Source organism: Bufo gargarizans, chromosome 5, assembly GCF_014858855.1.
Source record: "Bufo gargarizans isolate SCDJY-AF-19 chromosome 5, ASM1485885v1, whole genome shotgun sequence".
NCBI lineage: Eukaryota > Metazoa > Chordata > Amphibia > Anura > Bufonidae > Bufo > Bufo gargarizans.
In genome coordinates this window covers 214,862,323-214,887,672 of record NC_058084.1, presented here as the reverse complement: position 1 = coordinate 214,887,672, position 25,350 = coordinate 214,862,323, and the positions used below count along the sequence as shown (strand labels likewise).

At 41.8% G+C, this 25,350-nt stretch overlaps 1 protein-coding gene across 3 annotated transcripts in view; it reads left to right on the top strand.

The window, feature by feature from the left end:
- Positions 1-22,959, top strand: part of LOC122939062 (solute carrier family 25 member 48-like) — a 184,696-nt gene extending 161,737 nt beyond the window's left edge. For 2 of the 3 annotated variants that reach the window (XM_044295009.1, XM_044295007.1), the window contains 2 exons: positions 3,834-3,967; positions 22,727-22,959. In XM_044295009.1, coding sequence (XP_044150944.1) covers positions 3,834-3,967; positions 22,727-22,843 — 251 coding nt within the window. In that variant the 3' untranslated portion in view covers positions 22,844-22,959. The remainder of the gene's footprint in view (positions 1-3,833; positions 3,968-22,726) is intronic. The other variant, XM_044295008.1, reaches the window with a different exon arrangement.
- The last annotated feature ends 2,391 nt before the right edge of the window (positions 22,960-25,350 follow it).

Genomic DNA, 25,350 nt, shown 5'->3' with positions numbered 1-25,350 from the left:
CATTATCAGTAAAATCATTGGGGTGCAGTTTCTAAAATGGGATCATTTTTGGGTGGTTTCTATTATGTAAGCCTCACAAAGTGATTTCAAACCTGAACTGGTTCTTAAAAAGTGGGTTTTAAAAATTTTCTGAAAACTTTCAAGATTTGCTTCCAAACTTCTAAGCCTTCTAACGTCCCCAAAAAATAAAATGGCATTCACAAAATGATCCAGACATGAAGTAGACATATGGGGAATGTAAAGTAATAACTATTTTTGGAGGTATTACTATCTATTATAAAAGTAGAGAAATAAAAATTTGGAAATTAGCAAATATTTGCAAATTTCTGGTAAATTTGGATTTTTTTTATAAATAAAAATAAATTTATTTGACTCAATTTTACACTGTCATAAAGTACAATATGTGACGAGAAAACATGGCCTGGATAAGTAAAAGCGTTTTAAGTTATCACCACATAAAGTGACACTGGTCAGATTTGCAAAAAATGGCCTGGTCCTTAAAAGGGTTCTGCACTTTGTTTTAACTGATGATCTATCCTCTGGATAGATCATCAGCATCTGATCGCTGGTGGTCCGACACCCGGGACCCCCGGTGATCAGCTGTTTGAGAAGTGAACAGAGCTTAGCCCCGCCCACGCTAGTCGTGACGTCACTGGGCCAGCGGTAAACAGTGAGAAGGCCGCGGCGCTCCCGGAGCGCCGCAGCCTTCTCAAACAGCTGATCGGTGGGGGTCCCGGGTGTCGGACCACCACCGATCAAATACTGATGATCTATCCAGAGGATAGATCATCAGTTAAAACAAAGTGCAGAACCCCTTTAAGGGGAAAAATTGCAGGGTCCTGAAGAGGTTAAACTACAATTATTCCTGTTATTCTCTTAATTACATTACACAAGCTGATAAAATAAAATTACTAAGCTCAATGATGAGTATCCATCTTTGATGTCTAAAGATTATTGATAGTGTTCCACTGTCACTGTGTCAGATGGTAAATTGAATAGCAGTGCAATGTCTTGATTATGGAAATTCAGTCTTGGGCTACTTTCACACGTCAGTATTTTTCTATAATCCGAATTTCGGTCCGTTTTTTTGCGGATCTGTTGTTCCTGAAAATGTTTCCGTATGTCATCCGTTTTTTGCGGATCCGCAAAAAACGGAAACATGTATACATTTCAATAATCAAATAAAGTTGTTTGGATTGTGTTTCCAGGAACGGATTCCGCAAAAAACGGAAGACATACGGAATGACATCCGAATGTCTTCTGTTTTTTGCGGAACCATTGACTTTGCATTGTACCAGGATCCGATTTTTCAGGAACATAATAGGACATTTTATATTTAAACGGACATGCGGAACGGAACAACGGAAACGGACAGCACACATTGTGCTGTCCGATTTTTTTTTTTTCCAGGACCCATTGAAAATGAATGGGTCCTGATCTGGTCCTGATCTGTTCCGCAAAAAACGGAACAGATCAGGAAAGAAAAAACGGACGTGTGAATGGACCCTTAGGCTACTTTCACACTTGCGTTGTTGTTTTCTGGTATTGAGATCCGGCAGAGGGCCTCAATACTTGAAAAAAACATTTTTGTTTTGTCCTCTGAATGTAAAGAGATCTGTTTAGGATGTCGTCTGTTCTGGCAGCATTTTGTTTTGTGGCCGGACACAAAACCTCTGCAAGCTGCAGTTTTCTGTCAAGTCACAAAAACGGATCCAAACAATGTCAGTCAACTGACAATGTCAGTCAATTGACCCATTGACTTCAATGTATTTAGTGACTGATCAGTTTTTTTCCATTTTGATTTCACACAACGGCATCCTAACTGAACGGATGCATCCTGATCAAAATCAAAACGGATCAGTTTAATTCTGGTAATGAGATCCTCTGCCGGATTTCAATATCGGAATTAACAGCGCAAGGGTGAAAGTAGCCTTAAAGAGGACCTTTCATCAGAATTAAACTTCTAAAGTAACTATACAGATATGTAGAGCGGCGCCCAGGGACCCCCCTGCACTTACTGTTATACCTGGGCGCCGGTAATTGCCTCCAGTATCTTTACAGTTAGGCTCCACCCAGGGGAACCTGCCGGCGTCTCCTTCTCCCATGCTGCAGCGCTGGCCAATCACAGCGCTCAGCTCTCTCTCTCAGGCTATGAGCCGAGCGCTGTGATTGGCCAGCGCTACAGCATGGGAGAATGAGCCGACGGCAGGTTCCCCTGGGTGGAGCCTAACTGTAAAGATACCGGAGGCAATTACGGGAGAACGGAGCGGCGCCCAGGTATAACAGTAAGTGCAGGGGGGTCCCTGGGCGCCGCGCTACATGCCTGTATAGTTACTTTAGAAGTTTAATTCTGGTGAAAGGTCCTCTTTAAGATATCTGACAGAAATAAAGGGAAGTTTTAGGTAAAACTTCACCATAATAGTGCCCACAGTGCATTTAGTCATTTGTAACTATATTTAAATTTAACAGCAATGTAGAGAAATCCTTAGCACTCGTCCAATTCAGTCAATGGTGTTTTATTACATAAAATAAAATACTAAATAAGGCTACATTCACACGTCAGTATTTTTCTATAATCCGAATTTCGGTCCGTTTTTTGCGGATCCGTTGTTCCTGAAAATGTTTCCGTATGTAATCCGTTTTTTGCGGATCCGCAAAAAACGGAAGCATGTATACATTTCAATAATCAAATAAAGTTGTTTGGATTTCTTTGAAAAAATAAAAAAAAATAAAAAAAAATAAAAAAAAATAAATTTGCTATGTGTTTCCAGGAACGGATTCCGCAAAAAACGGAAGACATACGGAATGACATCCGAATGTCTTCCGTTTTTTGCGGAACCATTGACTTTGCATTGTACCAGGATCCGATTTTTCAGGAACATAATAGGACATGTTTTATATTTAAACGGACATGCGGAATGGAACAACGGAAACGGACAGCACACATTGTGCTGTCCGATTTTTTTCCAGGACCCATTGAAAATGAATGGGTCCTGATCTGTTCCGCAAAAAACGGAACAGATCAGGAAAGAAAAAACGGACGTGTGAATGGACCCTAAAACACTCTACATTGCTGTTTCTAATGGGATCCCGAGCCAGGACCCCTCACCGCGTGCACCACATTGCACATAGCATACTAGGTGACTTGATTGGTGACTATGGATTTATCCACTAAGGGGCTTGGAGTGCTGCTTAGGCTACTTTCACACTTGCGGCAGAGTGATCCGGAAAGCAGTTCCGTCGCCGAAACTGCCTTCCGGATCCGGCAAAACGTATGCCAACTGATGGCATTTGTAAGACTAACCAGGATCCTGATCAGTTTTAAAAATGCCTGATCAGTCAGAAAAACGCATTGAAATGCCGGATCCGTCTTTCTGGTGTCATCCATCAAAACGGATCCGGCATTTGTTTTTTTCACCTTTTTTTCGGTCTGCGCATGCGCAGACTAGAAGGACAAGTACGGCATTCGGGTATTTTGAATTCCGGATCTGACACTAATACAGTCCTATGGAAAAAAATGCCAGATCCGGCATTCAGGCAAGTCTTTAGTTTTTTTTGGCCCGAGATAAAACCGTAGCATGCTGCGGTTTTATCTTTTGCCTGATCAGTCAAAATGACTGAACTGAGGACATCCTGATGCAAACTGAACGGATTGCTCTCCATTCAGAAAGCATGGGGATATGCCTGATCAGTTCTTTTCCGGTATAGAGCCCCTGTGACAGAACTCTATGCTGGAAAAGAATAACGCTAGTGTGAAAGTAGCCTTACCTTTCTTTTGTATCTATATTCAAATTTAAGCCATTGATGACCAGTTACTAAATCTCTACTTTCAGGAGCTATTTCCTGGGGCACTGCTACTCCAATGGATGTAATAAAGAGTCGTCTTCAAGCAGACAGTCTGTATAACAGAAAATACAGAGGAGTCAAAGACTGCATTAAGCAAAGTTACTCTAATGAAGGTATTCAGGTAAAGAATATTTACAGCTGATATAATTGCAGAGCATACACAGTATTATGTCACAGAACAGTTGTGGTCATTTATCAAACTAGGTCCTAGAGAAAAAAAACATGCTAATTAGTGGGATTCCAGTTAAAATAAAGGGGTGTCTCACTTCAGCAAGTGGTATTTATCATGTAGAGAAAGTTAATACAAGCCACTTACTAATGTATTGTTATTGTCCATATTGCTTCCTATGCTGGCTGGATTCATTTTTCTATCACATTATACACTGCTTGTTTCCATGGTTACAGACCACCCTGCAATCTATCAGTGGTGGTCGTGCTTGCACACTATAGGTAAAAGCACTGGCCTTTGTGAGCTCCCATGGTCCTGGCCACCAGAGAGGCTGACACTTTTTCCTATAGTGTGCAACCACGGCCTCCACTGATGGATTGCAGGGTGGTCTGTAATCATGGAAACAATAAGTGCATAATGTGATGGGAAAAATTAATCTAACCAGCAAAGGAATATAGCAATATATTAGTAAGTGGCTTGTATTAACTTCCTCTACATGATAAATGCAACTTACTGAAGTGAGACAACCCCTTTAAGTTATCCTCTATTCACAGCATAGGGGATAACTATTAAATTAGTGGGGGTCCTACCGCTAGGACCCTCACGATCATCAGAACAGGGGCAACATACCGGCTGCAGCTCCCCTGAAATGAACGGAGTGGCCAGTCATACATGTGGGTGACCACTCTATTCATTTCTATGGGAATTCCAGAGATGGCCTAGCACTCTACGGGGCTCCCGTTCTCGTCTCTAATAGTCCGTTGTGGATAGGGGATGACTTAATGTATACAGAATTCCCCTTTAATTGGTGGATCACTAACAGAAGATAAAATTGTATTAATATTATTTGTGACTTTGTATTCAAGCACAGCATTGTAATGGTGCCCATATGCGCTGGCAACACAGGGAAATTCCTCCAGTTTTATGAGGCAGTCCTCAAGGCCCTGATCTTTTCGGGTGTTGTTCCCCATACTGGAAAGAAGGTTGTGTCACAGGAGGGGGATACGGAAGGACACCACCATTCGGTGTGACACGTGCCCCGGGCCTCTTTATTGAAGGTTGCTTCAGGGAGTACCACACTTCTAAGGAGTACTAAATTTATAATCCACTTCCCCAATTTTAATTCCATTTAGCCACTGACAATCAAAAAAAAATATGGTTCTCAGACTTGAGACACTAAAACAAAAATATTTCAAAAAAATTATTTTGTAAAACTAAAAAAAGTAGACATATTCGGTATTTCCGCGTCTGTAAGAATCTGCTCTATAAAAATACCCCATGACCTAACCCCTCAGATGAAAACGGTCAAAAAATAAAATAAAAACGGTGCAAAAAAAGGTATTTATTTTGTCACCTTACACCACAAAAAGTGTAATAGCAAGCGATCAAAAAGTCATATGCCCCCAAAATAGTGCCAATAAAACCATCCTCTCATCCCGCAAAAAATGAGCCCCTTCCTAAGATAATCAGCTAAAAACTAAAAATAAACTGACTCTTAGACTATGGAGATACTAAAATTTTTTTTTTATTTTTTATAAAAGGATAAAACCTAAATAAATTTAAAAAAGTTGACATATTAGGTATCGCCTCGTCCGTAAGAATCTGCTCTATAAAAATACCCCATGACACCCTCTATAGAAAAAGAATCACAAAGTATGGAAAAAAAAAATCAAAGACTACGTTGCAATATTAAATTGCTGCCACCACACACACTAGTCCTTAAAAGGACTAATTGGTCTTTGAAATTTTTAAAATTGAATAAATTGCAATCACAAACTCCCTACACTATCTGTCCCTTCCTAAGCGCAGCTCTGCCTGACTCGCAATGAGCCGAATCTGCATCATTGGGTGCTATATAGCCGGTATTCGGCCGAGCATGCTCGCTCAACGCTATTTAGAATATATATGTAATAATTTACCTGACATTATACATATACTATGTTCCATTCAATCCTGTTTTTGTTTAGCGATATACAAGTGAAACTCTAAAAATTGTAATATCGTGCAAAAGTCCATTTATTTCAGTAATGCAAATTAAAAGAAATTGCATTAATGCAGCTTAAAATTAGAATTTTGTGAAAAGGTTCAATATTCTAGGCTGAAAGTGTCACACTCTAGTCAGCTAATTAGTCCATTCCCCCTGAGCAAAGGGGACCTCAAAATTGTGACTTTGGGGTTTCATAAGCTATAAGCCATAATCATCCAAATCATAACAAAGGCTTGAAATATCTCGCTTTGCATGTAATGAGTCTATCTCATATGTTAGTTTCACCTTTTAAAGGGCTTCTGTCACCCCCCTAAAGCCATTTTTCATTTTTGGGCGACTTAAAATCCTTATATTGCGATTTATCAATATATAGTACTCTTACCCTTTTTCATTCAGTAGTTTCTTCAAAAAACGCACTTTTATAATATGTAAGTTACCTCTCTACCAGCAAGTAGGGCGGCAACTTGCTGGTAGCAGCCGCATCCTCCTTTCAAATAAACGCCCCCTCCTCCTGTTGATTGACAGGGCCAGCGACCGCTCTTGTCTTCTGGCTGGCCCTGTCTGCGTTCTAAATCTCGCGCCTGCGCCGTACCGGTCTTCAGTTGGCGCGGGCGCACTGAGAGGAGGACGCTTGCTCGGCCACTCCTTCCTCAATGTGCCTGCGCCGATGACGTCACATCTACACCCGGCTCAGGTGCACTGAGGAAGAAGTGGCCAAGCGAGCGTCCTCCTCTCAGTGCGCTTGCGCCGACTGAAGACCGGTACGGCGCAGGCGCGAGATTTAGAACGCAGACAGGGCCAACCAGAGGACGAGAGCGGAACCTACAGGAAGCGTTTAGAGGCTGTATTTCTGCAAAAGGAGGATCTACTAAATATTGATTTCATTTCTTTTTTGTGTTGCCCAAATTTATGCACCTGCCTAATTGTGTTTAAACAATTATAGCACACTTTCTGTAAAGCCAATAAACTTCATTTCACTTCTCAAATATCACTGTGTGTGTCTCCTATATGATATCTTTAACCGACATTTTTTATCGTAACATCCAATGACTTATACAGGAAAATCATGACGATGAACAAGGTTGCCCAAACTTTCGCATCCCACTGTATATTATCAGTAGTTTAGGGATGTGAATAGGAGATAAAAATGTTGTAGGCGAGTTGGAGCAGGTACTGCTTAAAGGGGGAAGAGTTGATTTAAACACTAGCGGAAGTGAAGATGTATATTCAAGACATTCAAACTATTGCTGCAGATATGCAGGGTTTCAGAAAACTGTGAATGCACTGAATGATTCACTTAGTCGTAATAATGTGTCCCAAGCTATGGTTTGTGGTATGATAGGGAACCTGTTCACTAAAACACCTAAGTCTAGGACTTCAAGACATAAAGTGAGGAGAGTGCCACAGAATAATGGACTCTAGACTTGTACTCCGTATGTTAAAGGAAAACGCACTGTTGATATTCCGTATGGACTATGCCACCACCCCCTGTTTACAAAGAAAGGCCAAGTGTGGAAGTCAATATACTCCAACTGCTGTGAGATGAGACCAGGCATGGTTCCTGTACAACAGGAGAGCTGGAATATGTGGATGGCTGTGCTGCATCGCATGCTGGAAGCTGTCTAATCCAACTGCAAACTCTGAATGGAAGTCAATAATTCATGGACATGGTCTCAAAGTCTGTGCAGTAAGGGTGGCCTTCTTCACATGGCAATGACAAGTACAGTGCCAGGCGCCTCTCACAGGTTGGTGTGTGAATCTGACACATGGACTAGTGATAATCGGAAGAGAAGACATACGAGCTAACATCAAATTAAACCAAATTTCTATAAACATTGTTCAGAGGGACTTGGGTGACTGGGAAGCAATGGTTTCCCCAATGTTTAAGAAAATACCCCCACTTAAAATTGAATTGGACACATTATTTAAGAGGGATGATAGGAGAGTTATAGAATTAGAGAAATTGGTCAAAGAAATTATGGCCAATGCTAAAAAGATAACTGAAGATGCTCTGGTGGAGCATTCCATATAATACTCACTCTTTTCTATGAATCATGTTTACAATATTCATACTTATGTTAATATGTGTTTTGAGCAGTGGCATGCTTAAGGTGTTTGGCATCTGGGGCGGACCCTTTCTTTGGACCCCTCCCCCTATACTTAAAAAAAAATGGTACCCCCTCACAGTAGTATTGCCCTCATTGTACAACCTTTACATTAGTTTTGTAAAGATGTGTGCCCCCTCACAGTAGTTATGCCCTCGCTGTGCCTGTTTCACAGTTGTAATGCCCTCTTAGTGCTCCCTTAACAGTAATAATCCCCATTGTGCCACCTTCACAGTAATCATTCCCATTGTGCCCCATTTATAGTAATAATTCCCACTGTGCCCCCTTCATAGTAATAATGCCCATTGTGCCCCTTCACAGTAATAATGACCATTGTGCCTGCTTAAAAGTAGTTATGCCCACTGTGCTAGTAAAGACCTCTGTGCCCCCTCCATAGTAGAAATGCCCATTGTGCCCCCTTCACAGTAATAATGCCCATTGTGCCCCCTTCACAGTAATAATGACCATTGTGCCCGCTTAAAAGTAGTTATGCCCACTGTGCTAGTAATGCCCTCTGTGCCCCCTCCATAGTAGTAATGACCTTTGTGCCTCCTCCATAGTAATAAAGCCCTCTGTGCCCCCTCTGTTTTAAAAAACAAACACAAAAACACAGTAACTACTTGCCTTGTCCTGCTCCTGAAGCTCACATTCCTCTCTTCTCTGCAGGCACAGATCGCTCTACAGCACTGTGTGGGCGGAGCTTCTGCAGATTTCCGGCTGCAGGCTCCTCCCATACAGGCTGGCAGTGCGATCTGTGCCTGCAGGCTGAATGGTGGAGCGGGGAGAAGTCTTCCTGCTTCACCATTCTATGCATCGCCAGCTTGAAGGAGGGAAGGAGCACTGAGAGCTGAGCGGTGAGTGACAGGACCGCAGCCCCCAGCGCTCCAGCAATGAGCGCTTACATCTGTATTGATGGAAGCGCTCATTGCTTCTGACACACCCCTGAGAGCCTTCACCTGGGGCGGACCGCCCCTCCCCCCAAATATGATGGAAAAATAAATCAGGCAAGCAAAGTAGGCAATATAGACAATCGCAATTCATTGGTAAGTGTCTTGTATTAACTTTGTCTTTGTCTTTATCTCCAACGTTCATAGAAGAAAAAATGTCTACCCTCCAGTTGCCTCAAATTAATAAAACATATAACTACCGTACTTAAAATGACTTAAAACATCCAGTGGATCTGCATATGACTCTAAGGCTGGTTTCACATGAGCGAGTTCAGTGCGTGTGTCTGTGAGAGATCCCGTCCTGACCTAAGGATCACATAGCATTATATTGATTTATGATGCTATGTAACCCTTAGGGCTGTTTCACACGAGCGAGTCCATTGCGGGAATCGCGCTCCGTGTGTGAGTGTGATCCTCTGCTCTGGACTTGCAGGAGCGCACGGCATTATCATGAATGCTATGTGCCTCTGCTTGACCTTATTTCTACAGAATCATACTGACAGCTTTATGTCACTATGATCCTGTGGAAAAAAAGGCCACGCAGAGACACATAGCATTATAAATCCTGATAATGCCGTGCGCTCCTGCAAGTCCAGAGCAGAGGATCACACTCACACACGGAGCATGAAACAGCCCTTAGGCCTCTATTACACGGGCGCCACGTTTTGGCTCTGGATGCGTCCCGGGTGCATTGCGGAAAACCCGTGAGAGTAGGTACGCGATTGCAGTCAGTTTTGACTGTGATTGCGTTCCGTTGTTCAGTTTTTATTCCACGGGTGCAATGTGGTACCCAGACCCGAACTTCTTCACAGAAGAATTGTATTTGTATTATTGTAAGCAGGGAAAATAATAGCATTCTGAATACAGAATGCTAAGTAAAATAGGGCTGGAAGGGTTAAAAAAAAAATAAAAAAAATTAACTCCCCTTAACCACTTCAGCCCCGCTAGGTGAAACCCCCTTCATGACCAGGCCACTTTTTACACTTCGGCACTACACTACTTTCACCGTTTATCGCTCGGTCATGCAACTTACCACCCAAATGAATTTTACCTCCTTTTCTTCTCACTAATGGAGCTTTCATTTGGTGGTATTTTATTGCTGCTGACATTTTTACTTTTTTTGTTATTAATCAAAATGTAACAATTTTTTTGCAAAAAAATGACATTTTTCACTTTCAGCTGTGAAATTTTGCAAAAAAAACGACATCCATATATAAATTTTTCGCTAAATTTATAGTTCTACATGTCTTTGATAAAAAAAAATGTTTGGGCAAAAAAAAAATGGTTTGGGTAAAAGTTATAGCGTTTACAAACTATGGTACAAAAATGTGAATTTCCGCTTTTTGAAACGGCTCTGACTTTCTGAGCACCTGTCATGTTTCCTGAGGTTCTACAATGCCCAAACAGTTGAAAAACCCCACAAATGACCCCATTTCGGAAAGTAGACACCCTAAGGTATTCGCTGATGGGCATAGTGAGTTCATAGAACTTTTTATTTTTTGTCACAAGTTAGCGGAAAATGATGATGATTTCTTTTTTTTTTTTTTTTCTGACAAAGTCTCATATTCCACTAACTTGCGACAAAAAATAAAAAATTCTAGGAACTCACCATGCCCCTCACAGAATACCTTGGGGTGTCTTCTTTCCAAAATGGGGTCACTTGTGGGGTAGTTATACTGCCCTGGCAATTTAGGGGCCCAAATGTGTGAGAAGAACTTTGCAATCAAAATGTGTAAGAAATGACCGGTGAAATCCGAAAGGTGCACTTTGGAATATGCGCCCCTTTGCCCACCTTGGCAGCAAAAAAGTGTCACACATGTGGTATCGCCGTACTCAGGAGAAGTTGGGGAATGTGTTTTGGGGTGTCATTTTACATATACGCATGCTGGGTGAGAGAAATATCTTGGCAAAAGACAACTTTTCCCATTTTTTTATACAAAGTTGGCATTTGACCAAGATATTTTTCTCACCCAGCATGGGTATATGTAAAATGACACCCCAAAACACATTCCCCAACTTCTCCTGAGTACGGCGATACCAGATGTGTCACACTTTTTTGCTGCCAAGGTGGGCAAAGGGGCACACATTCCAAAGTGCACCTTTCGGATTTTGCAGGGCATTTTTTACACATTTTGATTGCAAAGTTCTTCTCACACATTTGGGCCCCTAAATTGCCAGGGCAGTATAACTACGCCACAAGTGACCCCATTTTGGAAAGAAGACACCCTAAGGTATTCCGTGAGGAGCATGGCGAGTTCCTAGAATTTTTAATTTTTTGTCACAAGTTAGCGGAAAATGATGATTTTTTTTTTTTTTTTCCTTACAAAGTCTCATATTCCACTAACTTGCGACAAAAAATAAAAAATTCTAGGAACTCGCCATGCCCCTCACGGAATACCTTGGGGTGTCTTCTTTCCAAAATGGGGTCACTTGTGGCGTAGTTATACTGCCCTGGCAATTTAGGGGCCCATATGTGTGAGAAGTACTTTGCAATCAAAATCTGTAAAAAATGACCGGTGAAATCCGAAAGGTGCACTTTGGAATATGTGCCCCTTTGCCCACCTTGGCATCAAAAAAGTGTCACACATCTGGTATCGCCGTACTCAGGAGAAGTTGGGGAATGTGTTTTGGGCTGTCATTTTACATATACCCATGCTGGGTGAGAGAAATATCTTGGCAAAAGACAACTTTTCAATTTTTTTTATACAAAGTTGGCATTTGACCAAGATATTTTTCTCACCCAGCATGGGTATATGTAAAATGACACCCCAAAACACATTGCCCAACTTCTCCTGAGTACGGCGATACCAGATGTGTCACACTTTTTTGCTGCCAAGGTGGGCAAAGGGGCACATATTCCAAAGTGCACCTTTCGGATTTTGCAGGGCATTTTTTACACATTTTGATTGCAAAGTTCTTCTCACACATTTGGGCCCCTAAATTGCCAGGGCTGTATAACTACCCCACAAGTGACCCCATTTTGGAAAGAAGACACCCCAAGGTATTCCGTGAGGGGCATGGCGAGTTCCTAGAATTTTTTATTTTTTGTCGCAAGTTAGTGGAATATGAGACTTTGTAAGGAAAAAAGAAAAAAAATGAAAAATCATCATTTTCCGCTAAATTGTGACAAAAAATAAAAAATTCTAGGAACTCGCCGTGCCCCCCACGGAATACCTTGGGGTGTCTTCTTTCCAAAATGGGGTCACTTGTGGCGTAGTTATACTGCCCTGGCAATTTAGGGGCCCAAATGTGAAAGAAGTACCTTGAAATCAAAATGTGTAAAAAATGGCCTGCGAAATCCGAAAGGTGCCCCTTTGCCCACCTTGGCTGCAAAAAAGTGTGACACATCTGGTATCGCCGTACTCAGGAGAAGTTGGGGAATGTGTTTTGGGGGGTCATTTTACATATACCCATGCTGGGTGAGAGAAATATCTTGGCAAAAGACAACTTTTCCCATTTTTTTATACAAAGTTGGCATTTGACCAAGATATTTCTCTCACCCAGCATGGGTATATGTAAAAAGACACCCCAAAACACATTCCCCAACTTCTCCTGAGTACGGCGATACCAGATGTGTGACACTTTTTTGCAGCCTAGATGCGCAAAGGTGCCCACATTCCTTTTAGGAGGGCATTTTTAGACATTTGGATCCCAGACTTCTTCTCACACTTTCGGGCCCCTAAAAAGCCAGGGCAGTATAAATACCCCACATGTGACCCCACTTTGGAAAGAAGACACCCCAAGGTATTCAATGAGGGGCATGGCGAGTACCTAGAATTTTTTTTTTTTTGCATAAGTTAGCGGATATTGATTTTTTTTGTTTTTTTTTCTCACAAAGTCTCACTTTCCGCTAACTTAGGACAAAAATTTCAATCTTTCATGGACTCAATATGCCCCTCACGGAATACCTTGGGGTGTCTTCTTTCCGAAATGGGGTCACATGTGGGGTATTTATACTGCCCTGGCTTTTTAGGGGCCCTAAAGCGTGAGAAGTCTGGAATATAAATGTCTAAAAATGTTTACGCATTTGGATTCCGTGAGGGGTATGGTGAGTTCATGTGAGATTTTATTTTTTGACACAAGTTAGTGGAATATGAGACTTTGTAAGAAAAAACAAAAACAAACAAAAAATGTCCGCTAACTTGTGCCAAAAAAAATGGCTGAATGGAGCCTTACCAGGGGGGGGGTGATCAATGACAGGGGGGTGATCAATGACAGGGGGGTGATCCCCCATATAGACTCCCTGATCACCCCCCTGTCATTGATCACCCCCCCTGTAAGGCTCCATTCAGACGTCCGCATGATTTTTACGGATCCATGGATCGGATCCACAGAACGCATGCGGACGTCTGAATGGAGCCTTACAGGGGGGTTATCAATGACAGGGGGTGATCAGGGTAATCAGGGTGATCACCCCCCTGTCACTGATCACCCCCCCTGTAAGGCTCCATTCAGACATCCGCATGATTTTTTACGGATCCATGGATACATGGATCGGATCCACAAAACGCATGCGGACGTCTGAATGGAGCCTTACAGGGGGGTTATCAATGACAGGGGTGATCAGGGTAATCAGGGTGATCACCCCCCTGTCACTGATCACCCCCCCTGTAAGGCTCCATTCAGACATCCGCATGATTTTTTACGGATCCATGGATCCATGGATCGGATCCACAAAACGCATGCGGACGTCTGAATGGAGCCTTACAGGGGGGTTATCAATGACAGGGGGTGATCAGGGTAATCACCCCCCTGTCACTGATCACCCCCCCTGTAAGGCTCCATTCAGACATCCGCATGATTTTTTACGGATCCATGGATCCATGGATCGGATCCACAAAACGCATGCGGACGTCTGAATGGAGCCTTACAGGGGGGTTATCAATGACAGGGGGTGATCAGGGTAATCACCCCCCTGTCACTGATCACCCCCCCTGTAAGGCTCCATTCAGACATCCGCATGATTTTTTACGGATCCATGGATCGGATCCACAGAACGCATGCGGACGTCTGAATGGAGCCTTACAGGGGGGTTATCAATGACAGGGGGTGATCAGGGTAATCAGGGTGATCACCCCCCTGTCACTGATCACCCCCCCTGTAAGGCTCCATTCAGACATCCGCATGACTTTTTACGGATCCATGGATACATGGATCGGATCCACAGAACGCATGCGGACGTCTGAATGGAGCCTTACAGGGGGGTTATCAATGACAGGGGGTGATCAGGGTAATCAGGGTGATCACCCCCCTGTCACTGATCACCCCCCCTGTAAGGCTCCATTCAGACATCCGCATGACTTTTTACGGATCCATGGATACATGGATCGGATCCACAGAACGCATGCGGACGTCTGAATGGAGCCTTACAGGGGGGTTATCAATGACAGGGGGTGATCAGGGTAATCAGGGTGATCACCCCCCTGTCACTGATCACCCCCCCTGTAAGGCTCCATTCAGACGTTCGCATGATTTTTACGGATCCATGGATACATGGATCGGATCCGTAAAAATCATGCGGACGTCTGAATGGAGCCTTACAGGGGGGTGATCAATGACAGGGGGTGATCAGGGAGTGTATATGGGTGATCACCCGCCTGTCATTGATCACCCCCCTGTAAGGCTCCATTCAGACGTCCGCATGATTTTTACGGATCCATGGATACATGGATCGGATCCGTAAAAATCATGCGGACGTCTGAATGGAGCCTTACAGGGGGGTGATCAATGACAGGGGGGTGATCAATGACAGGGGGTGATCAGGGAGTGTATATGGGTGATCACCCGCCTGTCATTGATCACCCCCCTGTAAGGCTCCATTCAGACGTCCGCATGATTTTTACGGATCCATGGATACATGGATCGGATCCGTAAAAATCATGCGGACGTCTGAATGGAGCCTGACAGGGGGGTGATCAATGACAGGGCGGTGATCAATGACAGGGGGGTGATCAGGGAGTTTATATGGGGTGATCAGGGGTTTATAAGGGGTTAATAAGTGACGGGGGGGGGTGGGGGGTGTAGTGTAGTGTAGTGTGGTGTTTGGTGGGACTGTACTGACCTACCTGTGTCCTCTGGTGGTCGATCCTAACAAAAGGGACCACCAGAGGACCAGGTAGGAGGTATATTAGACGCTGTTATGAAAACAGCGTCTAATATACCTGTTAGGGGTTAAAAAATTCGGATCTCCAGCCTGCCAGCGAGCGATCGCCGCTGGCAGGCTGGAGATCCACTCGCTTACCTTCTGTTCCTGTGAGCGCGCGCGCCTGCGTGCGCGCGTTCACAGGAAATCTCGCGTCTCGCGAGAGGACGCGCCGATGCGTCCAGGAGGAACTAAACAACCACCTCCCGGACGCATCGGTGCGTACAGCGGTCGGGAGGTGGTTAATCCACTTGTTCGCGCAGCTGGCATCTCTTCTGTCTTCATCTGTGAGGAAAAGGACCTGTGATGACGTCACTGAGCTCATCACATGGTCCATCACATGATCTTTTACCATGGTGGTGAATCATGTGATGGACCATGTGATGAGCGCAGTGACGTCATCACAGGTCCTTTTCCTCACAGATGAAGACAGAAGAGATGCCGGCTGTGCGAACAAGTGGATTAAGGGGAGTTAAAAAAATATAATTAACCCCTCCAGCACTATTTTACTTAGCATTCTGTATTCAGAATGCTATTATTTTCCCTTATAACCATGTTATAAGGGAAAATAATAATGATCGGGTCCCCATCCCGATCACCTCCTAGCAACCGCGTGTGAAAATCGCACCGCATCCGCACTTGCTTGCGGATGCTTGCGATTTTCACGCACCCCATTCACTTCTATGGGGCCTGCGTTACGTGAAAAACGCACAAAGAGGAGCATGCTGCGATTTTCACACAACGCACAAGTCATGCGTGAAAATCATCGCTCATGTGCACAGCCCCATAGAAATGAATGGGTCCGGATTCAGTGCGGGTGCAATGCGTTCACCTCACGCATTGCACCCGCGTGGAAATCTCGCCCGTCTGAAAGGAGCCTTAGAGTTCTGGAATGTATTGTATAACACTGACAGCATTATGTCAGTGTTATCCAATACATTCCAGAACTGTAAGGGTTACATAGCATCATAAATCAATATAATGCAATGCAACCCCGTGAGTGCTGCATACTCAATTCATGCTGCGAATTCAACGCATTAAACTTGCTTGTGTGAAACCAGCCTAAAAGGACGTTTCTGAATGTCCCTGCTGAGTCTACCCTTTAAGGCTATCCACTAGTGCTGTGTTTGCCACTATGGGCTTTGTTTTCTAACTAGAAACCTTTAACTATTTGTGCTCAACACAACTCTACCTCCAACTGTTTTCACATTTTCACATGTCGGAAAAAGTATGTACAATACACCTGCGCATATTATACATACTGGAAAATCATGTGCCACAAAATCTTTTCCTGTTAAACCCTGAGTGATTTACATAAGAAGTCCATGCACTCTCTACTATGTAAGACGTGTTAAGAATGTACATCACAAGTTTCTTATCAGATGTAAGTTAAGGGCACTGTTTCAGGCTCATTCACTGACTAATAATGTGCCTGTTCCTAAAGAAAAGGTTTATTGAAAATGTTAAATTAAAAAGACTTCATTAAAAAAAAATTCAATCAGAAATATAGTTAAAAATCTTTCTCATCATGTCTCCATAGATGTCTGATTCTGAATGATTCATTTTTAGGAAATTACATAATTTCTTTACAATCATTTTAGACTTATTTTTTTTAGATCTTTTTGGCTTCATGGTAGTGATTGCATCAGCGTACATTATGTTGCATTGAGTTTTTTTATTTTATTCTGTGTACAGCAAAAAAGTTACTGCATTAAAAATGTTTTTATTATAACAGATTAGCAAAATTGTTGCTAATAGTAACAAAGCCCCCTATAGTTGCCCCGGTACTTATAATGCCCCCTGTAATAGCCCCTGTATTTATAAAGCCCCACAAAGTGTCTCCTGTAGTGCCACTATATATTATTCACCCCCTGTAGTGCCCAAATGTATAATGCCACCTGTCTTATAGTGCCCCCTGTAGTGCCCATAAGTATAGTGTTCTCATGCCCCCTGTAGTATAACGCCCCCTCTGTATTGATAGTGTATATATTAGCCCACTCTCTAGTATAGTGAGTGTCCCCATCTGTAGTATATAGAATATCCCCCTCTGATGAATGCCCCCTTCTGTAGTTCATAGAATGGCCCCCTCAGTAGCATGGTCTCAATCTGTAGAATAACTCCCCTCTGTAGAATGTAGTACACAGAATGGTCCCTCCTCTGTCTTCTGGCTTCCATGCCCTGCCATAAACTGCCATCTCCCTTGAGGGCAGCTAGGCAGGTTGCCCGGGCCCCCCAAGTTACTGGCCCAATAGCGACTGCCTGGTCTTCCTCTATTGGCGATATGCCACTGGATTTCGGCCTTAAATATCTTCTGGGGATCAGCCTGAGGGCCATATGCCAATCTTTCCCCCACCCCAACCCCCCACTGGTGAAAGTTGAAAAAAAGGCACAACCTTTACATCTACTCTGAAGTTCCTGAGGAATCAAAAAACCTTATGAGGTGGTCACTAATGACCCTATACTAGGGTAACATTTATTTCCTATCTTCTGAACTGACAATCAGAATAACTCACTGGATCAACATCTCTGAAAAACTGCCCAGAACTTATTAATGTATCATAAAAATAATATATAATAATACTACAAATTTCAGAAAGCCATCCAGCACCCCTCTTGAACTTGCACAACCATCACAGCATCTTGTGGCAGAGAGTTTTGTAGCCTCACTAAAGGTGTTGTACAAGGTTAAAAATAAAAATCCAGTTCAGCCCAATTCACTTTAATGGAGCTGCAATACCAGATACAAACCACAGATACATATGGTGCTGTTTCTCCAATCATTCACAGCCCCTTTTATTATGATAACGATGACATCTTCTTTCTTCTAGACATAGAAGATGCTCTGTTATTATGGTTATATACATTAGAAATCTCTGTCATATATATATATATATATATATATATATATACATATATACATATATATATATATATATATATATATATATATCTGTGTGTGTATGTATGTATGTATGTATATATATCTCCAGAAAATGGCAGGGCAGCACTCCTCACTTCAAGTGATACAAATGATTCAGGTGCCAGCGTTTTCCCCTGGGTCCTGGGGTCCAAACACAATCCAAATAAATGTAACACAGCACGCCTTTGATAAAAAGTGAAAAAATACAAAATGTATATAACACATGTTGATACAGGCAGTTTCAGCTCTCTCACAGAGCCATTATCAAGCCAAGTGAGGCTGAAACGTTGCCTGTATCAACATGAGTTGAGTACATTTTGTATTTTTTCACTTTTTATCCAAGGAGTGCTGCGTTGCATTTATTTTGATTATATATATATATACAGTACAGACCAAAAGTTTGGACACACCGTCTCATTCAAAGAGTTTTCTTTATTTTCATGACTATGAAAATTGTAGATTCACACTGAAGGCATCAAACCTATGAATTAACACATGTGGAACTATATACATAACAAAAAAGTGTGAAACAACTGAAAATATGTCATAGTCTAGGTTCTTCAAATTAGCCACCTTTTGCTTTGATTACTGCTTTGCACACTCTTGGCATTCTCTTGATGAGCTTCAAGAGGTATTCACCTGAAATGGTTTTCACTTCACAGGTGTGTCCTGTCAGTTTTAATAAGTGGGATTTCTTGCCTTATAAATGGGGTTGGGACCATCAGTTGCGTTGTGGAGAAGTCAGGTGGATACACAGCTGATAGTCCTACTGAATAGACTGTTAGAATTTGTATTATGGCAAGAAAAAAGCAGCTAAGTAAAGAAAAACAAGTGGCCATCATTACTTTAAGAAATGAAGGTCAGTCAGTCCGAAAAATTGGGAAAACTTTGAAAGTGTCCCCAAGTGCAGTCACAAAAACCATCAAGCGCTACAAAGAACAGGCTCACATGCGGACTGCCCCAGGAAAGGAAGACCAAGAGTCACCTCTGCTGCGAAGGATAAGTTCATCCGAGTCACCAGCCTCAGAAATCACAGGTTAACAGCAGCTCAGATTAGAGACCAGGTCAATGCCACACAGAGTTCTAGCAGCAGACACATCTCTAAAACAACTGTTAAGAGGAGACTGTGTGAATCAGGCCTTCATGGTAGAATATCTGCTAGGAAACCACTGCTAAGGACAGGCAACAAGCAGAAGAGACTTGTTTGGGCTAAAGAACACAAGGAATGGACATTAGACCAGTGGAAATCTGTGCTTTGGTCTGATGAGTCCAAATTTGAGATCTTTGGTTCCAACCACCGTGTCTTTGTGCAACGCAGAAAAGGTGAACGGATGGACTCTACATGCCTGGTTCCCACCGTGAAGCATGGAGGAGTAGGTGTGATGGTGTGGGGGTGCTTTGCTGGTGACACTGTTGGGGATTTATTCAAAATTGAAAGCATACTGAACCAGCATGGCTACCACAGCATCTTGCAGCGGCATGCTATTCCATCCGGTTTGCGTTTAGTTGGACCATCATTTATTTTTCAACAGCACAATGACCCCAAACACACCTCCAGGCTGTGTAAGGGCTATTTGACCATGAAGGAGAGTGATGGGGTGCTGTGCCAGATGACCTGGCCTCCACAGTTACCGGACCTGAACCCAATCGAGATGGTTTGGGGTGAGCTGGACCGCAGAGTGAAGGCAAAAGGGCCAACAAGTGCTAAGCATCTCTGGGAAATCCATCAAGACTGTTGGAAGACCATTTCAGGTGACTACCTCTTGAAGCTCATCAAGAGAATGCCAAAAGTGTGAAAAGCAGTAATCAAAGCAAAAGGTGGCTACTTTACAGAACCTAGATTATGACATATTTTCAGTTGTTTCACACTTTTTTGTTATGTATATAATTCCACATGTGTTAATTCTTGTGGATGCCTTGTTGATGCCTTCAGTGTGAATCTACAATTTTCATAGTCATAAAAATAAAGAAAACTTTTTGAATGAGAAGGTGTGTCCAAACTTTTGGTCTGTACTGTATATATATATATATATATATATATATATATATATATATATATAAAAAGGAAAGCAATGGCGGCACCGGAATGCAAAAAGGGTGCTATGTCCAGGGATGTAGCAGCTTACCCCATCAATAGGAAACGAAAAAAGGACAGCACTCCAAGTAAAAGTGATGATGATTTAATCACCCATGTGCAGGCAACGTTTCAGCTCATACAAGAGCCTTTATCAAGCTTGATAAAGGCTCTTGTATGAGCTGAAACGTTGCCTGCACATGGGTGATTAAATCATCATCACTTTTACTTGGAGTGCTGTCCTTTTTTCGTTTCATATATATATATATATATATATATATATATATATCTTTTTGATGACACATTCCCTTTTGTATTTTAAGCAAGTTTTTTATTTTCATGTTTTACATTTTCAAAACAATAAAAAAAGGAAAAGGGCCTGAAGCTAAAGTTTTGGCACCCTGCATGGTTGGTACCTAGTAGCACCCCATTTGGCATGTATCACAGCTCGTGGTCGCTTTTTGTAGCCAGTCAAGAGTTTCTTTTAATTCTTGTTCGAGGGATTTTTATTCATTCAGAAGAGATCTGACTGCAATTCAGCAAATATGTGGCAGTTTTCATCTGGATGACTCTCTCCACATTTGCCAGGTTGTGGCCGGATCTCTGCCGGTCCCATTATAGTTAATATTGGCGAATCCAGACATAGGGAACCTGCACCAAATTATTTAATCAAACCTCTCAAGTGGGAAAGCATGTCATCTAGGGATAATATTTTGATATTTGTGCCAGAGACAACAAACGGTATGAAGCAACATACAAAAACTATTGTCACATTGCTATTTTTTAAGTTTTAGTTATTCCTCCATTTTTAGTTGAGAGGGTACTAAACAGAGGGCAGCACAGGTGTGAACCCACAGCATTGAGGGGACAGAGAGTACAAACTATACATCCAGCACACAGGGGGAAATATAGTCATATAGTGGCCAGAAATAGTATTATTGCTCATGTACACACTGTAGTATTGTTTCATGCAATGTTTGTTGAATAGTTAGGTACACTTTAAAGGTGCCACTTCCTGCTAACTGTTGACCATTGTGTTTGTAATATGATTATATGGCACTTAGCAACATAGCCTTTGTTGAAATTCTGCACCATTTTCTATATTTCACATATTTCAAGTATATTCCAAATCATCTCTAGTGCAAGTGCAGTGTGTCTGAATGGAGGAGACATCACATGGAGGTGATTTGCCTGGTCACATGACTATTCATCAGCGGCCATTTTATGGACAGGACCTCTGTATGGACAGCACAAAAGACTTTGTAACCAATGGAGTATACTTTATAAAATATAGAAAATGGTGCAGAATAGCAACAAAGGCTATATTAGTAAGTGCCATACAATCTTCTCACAAATCTATTGGTCAACAGTAACCAGAAGGAGGCCAACCCCTTTAAGTTTCTCCCTGTGGAGACCACCAAGAAAGCATAGAGAGTCATATAAACCAGGCAATGGTACCTGGGAAAAGGGAAATATAAATGACATATTTTCCAGATGCTCTTCTATTGGATAGCCACTCTATAAATAAATGTCTGGCCACATAAGCCAAAAGCAGAAGCTTTGCTATAACACACAAGACACCTATCTGCAGACAGCTCAGGGTTTTTGCTTCTCATAAGTGAAGCCTCTGATGTGGGTTCTGCTTATACTATTTTTTTTATCTTGTGAGTACAATAAACAATGCAATAGGAACTGAAAAAAGGGCAATGTCTTTTGTGTTCTGTTTGATTTTAATGAATTATGCTTACAATTTTATGATTCATGAGTATAATAAAAACATTTTGCAAAAAAAGTAGAAAAAAAGTAGGTGTAAGGCTTATACATTTGTAAGGTAACTGGCCATCAAATAGACTCTGATAGCAAAATGCAAATGCATCTACCTCATGGTCACAAAGGTGTTTGTCTTCAAGAGGGACAGAGGATTTTATGCAACTGCCCATCAGAGTGGTAAAGACAAACTATTTTACTAAATTAAGAGATGAACTTCCTCCTATTTGCTTCCTCATATCGTGTGACCTGAAAATGGGCGATCGTGATTTAAGATTCAAGAAAAAACACATGTATAAAATTATTCAAAATAAACAGCCCCACTAAAAATGCTAATAAGAAAAGAGTATGTTTTTTACATGCTATTAAAAATGCTGAAAAAAAGTTTAGATGTGCCTAGAGACTTGGTGATTACTATAACAGAGTATTCCCTATAGACATTTCAATGTTGCCAAACCAGACAGATAGTCCCCAATCTCTGCGATTACATCTTTAATACCTAAACCTATTTCCCCCCAGTGATGAGTGTTGCCAGAAGCATATGGGAAACCCTTATCTCCCCAGTTAAAATAAGGGACATTCAGTCATAATAAGTACTGATAATAAGTACTTCTTGTTCATACATATAGGTTACATAGAAGTTGGAATTTTTCCTATTTAAAAAATAAATTGTGAATCAACTCAAATTTGTGGTAGAATCTAATTTAGAATCTGTTATATTCACTATGGAGCAAATTCTTTCAATGATTTGTAACTGTTATCTTTACAGGTATTTTTCAGGGGAATCACAGTAAATGCCATACGAGGCTTTCCAATGAGTGCTGCAATGTTTTTGACCTATGAACTTTCATTACGAGCCCTGAAGACAAGCAAGGAATCAAATTAAACACCTTTTCAAGAAAGTTATATTTTTAAGTTTGATTTTGTTTCTTTTTGACATTACATTTCTTCAATCTATTGTTATTATAACATATGACTTGTGTAATAAAAAGAGGATAATTAGAGTCTGCTCTGTTGTTAATAGCCGCATGAAAAGTCATACAAGATAGTGAAAAGGAAAAGAAGCCTTTGAGCTGCTGCGTAACATAAATGAGGTCAAGATTTTAATCAAACTCCTGCCGTTTGTGTCATGAGATATCAGAAGTGTACGATGCTATTGTTCCATTTCATTGTGTACTGCCAAAACGACTACATTTGTGAAATGTGTGGGCTAATACTTTCTTGCATCATTTGTTTTTGCTCCTTATTTGATGTTTCGAAGAGGATGGTCTGAGAATACTGTTCTTCACCAATAATTCCAGAAAGGTTTTGTTGCTGAGCTGCTTGACCAGATATTCACATGAGCATATCAGATACAACTGCATTGTAACAAAATGATTAATTTGTATCAAAAGGCTATATGTATTTTATAATTAGTCAGGATTACAGTAAATCCAAGAGTTTTCTGGGAGGAACACACTCATGACCTATTTTTAGGACAGGCCATTAATGTTTGGTCAATCTCTGATACCTGGACCAGTTAGGAGAATGAAAAAGACTGTGGCTGTGTATGTATGTGATTGGACCCCCTGGAAAGGCTATTAATGTTTTAATTTTAGAAAACCCCTTGACGAAAGACATAGGGATCTGAAATAGAGGGTTCCTACTTTCACATTCGCATTTTGGGTGGATCCGTCATGGATCTGCAAAAACGAATACGAATACAACTCCATGCATTCGTCATGAACGGATCCGTTTGTATTATCTGTAACATAGCCAAGACGGATTCATCATTAACTCCACTGAAAGTCAAAGGGAGACTGATCAGTTTTCTATTGTGCCAGAGGAAACTGATCCGTCCAGATTGACTTACATTGTGTGCCAGGACGGATCCATTTGGCTCGGTTTTATCAAGCGGACAGCAAGACGCTGCAGGCAGCGTTTTGGTGTCCGCCTCCAGAGTGGAATGGAGACTGAACGGAGGCAAACTGATGCATTCTGAGCGGATCCTTTTTAGAATGATTTAGGGCAAAACTGATCCGTTTTGGACCTCTTGTGAGAGCCCATTACAGATCTCACAAACAGAAAGTCAAAAACGCGAGTGTGAAAGTAAGAATGCAGATTTTAAAAACATTTCCATGTCTTTTAGATCAAAGATTTTGTAATACAGGAACATAGTCCAAAATAAGAGAAAAAATGCAGGACAACTTGAGTAAAGGTGTACAAATAATATGGAAAAGCTTTTGATTTGACAGTGATGTATCAAAGATTTTGCTTGGTAGGGGTTTGAATGCTGAGACTTTTACCAATGAGAAGAGGGAAGCGCCCCTCTATTTCAAGTATACCTGACATTGCGCCTTCTCAGTTTGTCCCTGAAAACATTAAGAAGGACATCTTGGCTGGGAGGGATGTCAACCTAGCCTCCATCCTCATTGCCACCCATGATTCCCTTGAAAATAAGACAATCGCCTGTGGCTACGTCTCCATCATCCTCAAATCTAAAGATGCCCGCCTCAATAAGAAGTTATCCATAACTGAGTTTGTCCTGCCTTCAGCCTTTTCAGGGACGTTATATGCTCTGCTCAACCAGGGAGATGTGAGGAGTTAGACACATATCTCTACAGGGTCACTGACTTGGGGCACAAATACGGTGGTTTCGCTTTCTACGATTATTATTGTTCCTTTTCAGTGAAAGCAGCTGCAGCCCTGGCTCAGTTTCAGTACATGACAAACTAGGCTGTGCTGGACATGGAGCTTTTTTGCTGTCACTTTGCAGGGCTTAAGGCTCCAACCTGGGCTTCCTGCCAATCCATCCTTCACTCCTCTGAATGGTGCCCTAACCCAGCTCCCACTTCCCACGACAGGTATCTTCCTGGTCCATCCGGCATACAAAAACAGATGCCGTCTGTAGATAAACTAGGCAGGCCCATAGTTTTCTTGGGCAAGAGCCAAGTTTGTAATAATTATAACATGTCCGTTTGTAATTACAACAAGTGTAGAGCTCTTCACATCACAAGACCACGGGTGTAGTGTATGCTATACAATGCAAATGCCCCAAGATCTATGTAGGTAAAACTATACAAGAGCTGAGAAGGAGAACCTAAGTACTCTTAATACCGACGATGATACACCCCTTGTACGACACATCAATAAATACCATAATGGGAATCCAAAGGATCTTCAAATATGGGGAATACAGAAGATCAGAGTAGGCCCAAGGTAGGGAAATGTAGACATTAAACTACAACAGGAGGAAGCTAGGTGGATATATATCGACTAAAATCACTGTCACCGATTGGATTCAACAAGGGGTTTACCATCTCACGGGACAGTAAAATAGGCAAAAAAGGAAAGAAGTAAAAGAGTAATAAATAAGTATAAATAAGTATAAAAAGAACTATGATAATAGAATAA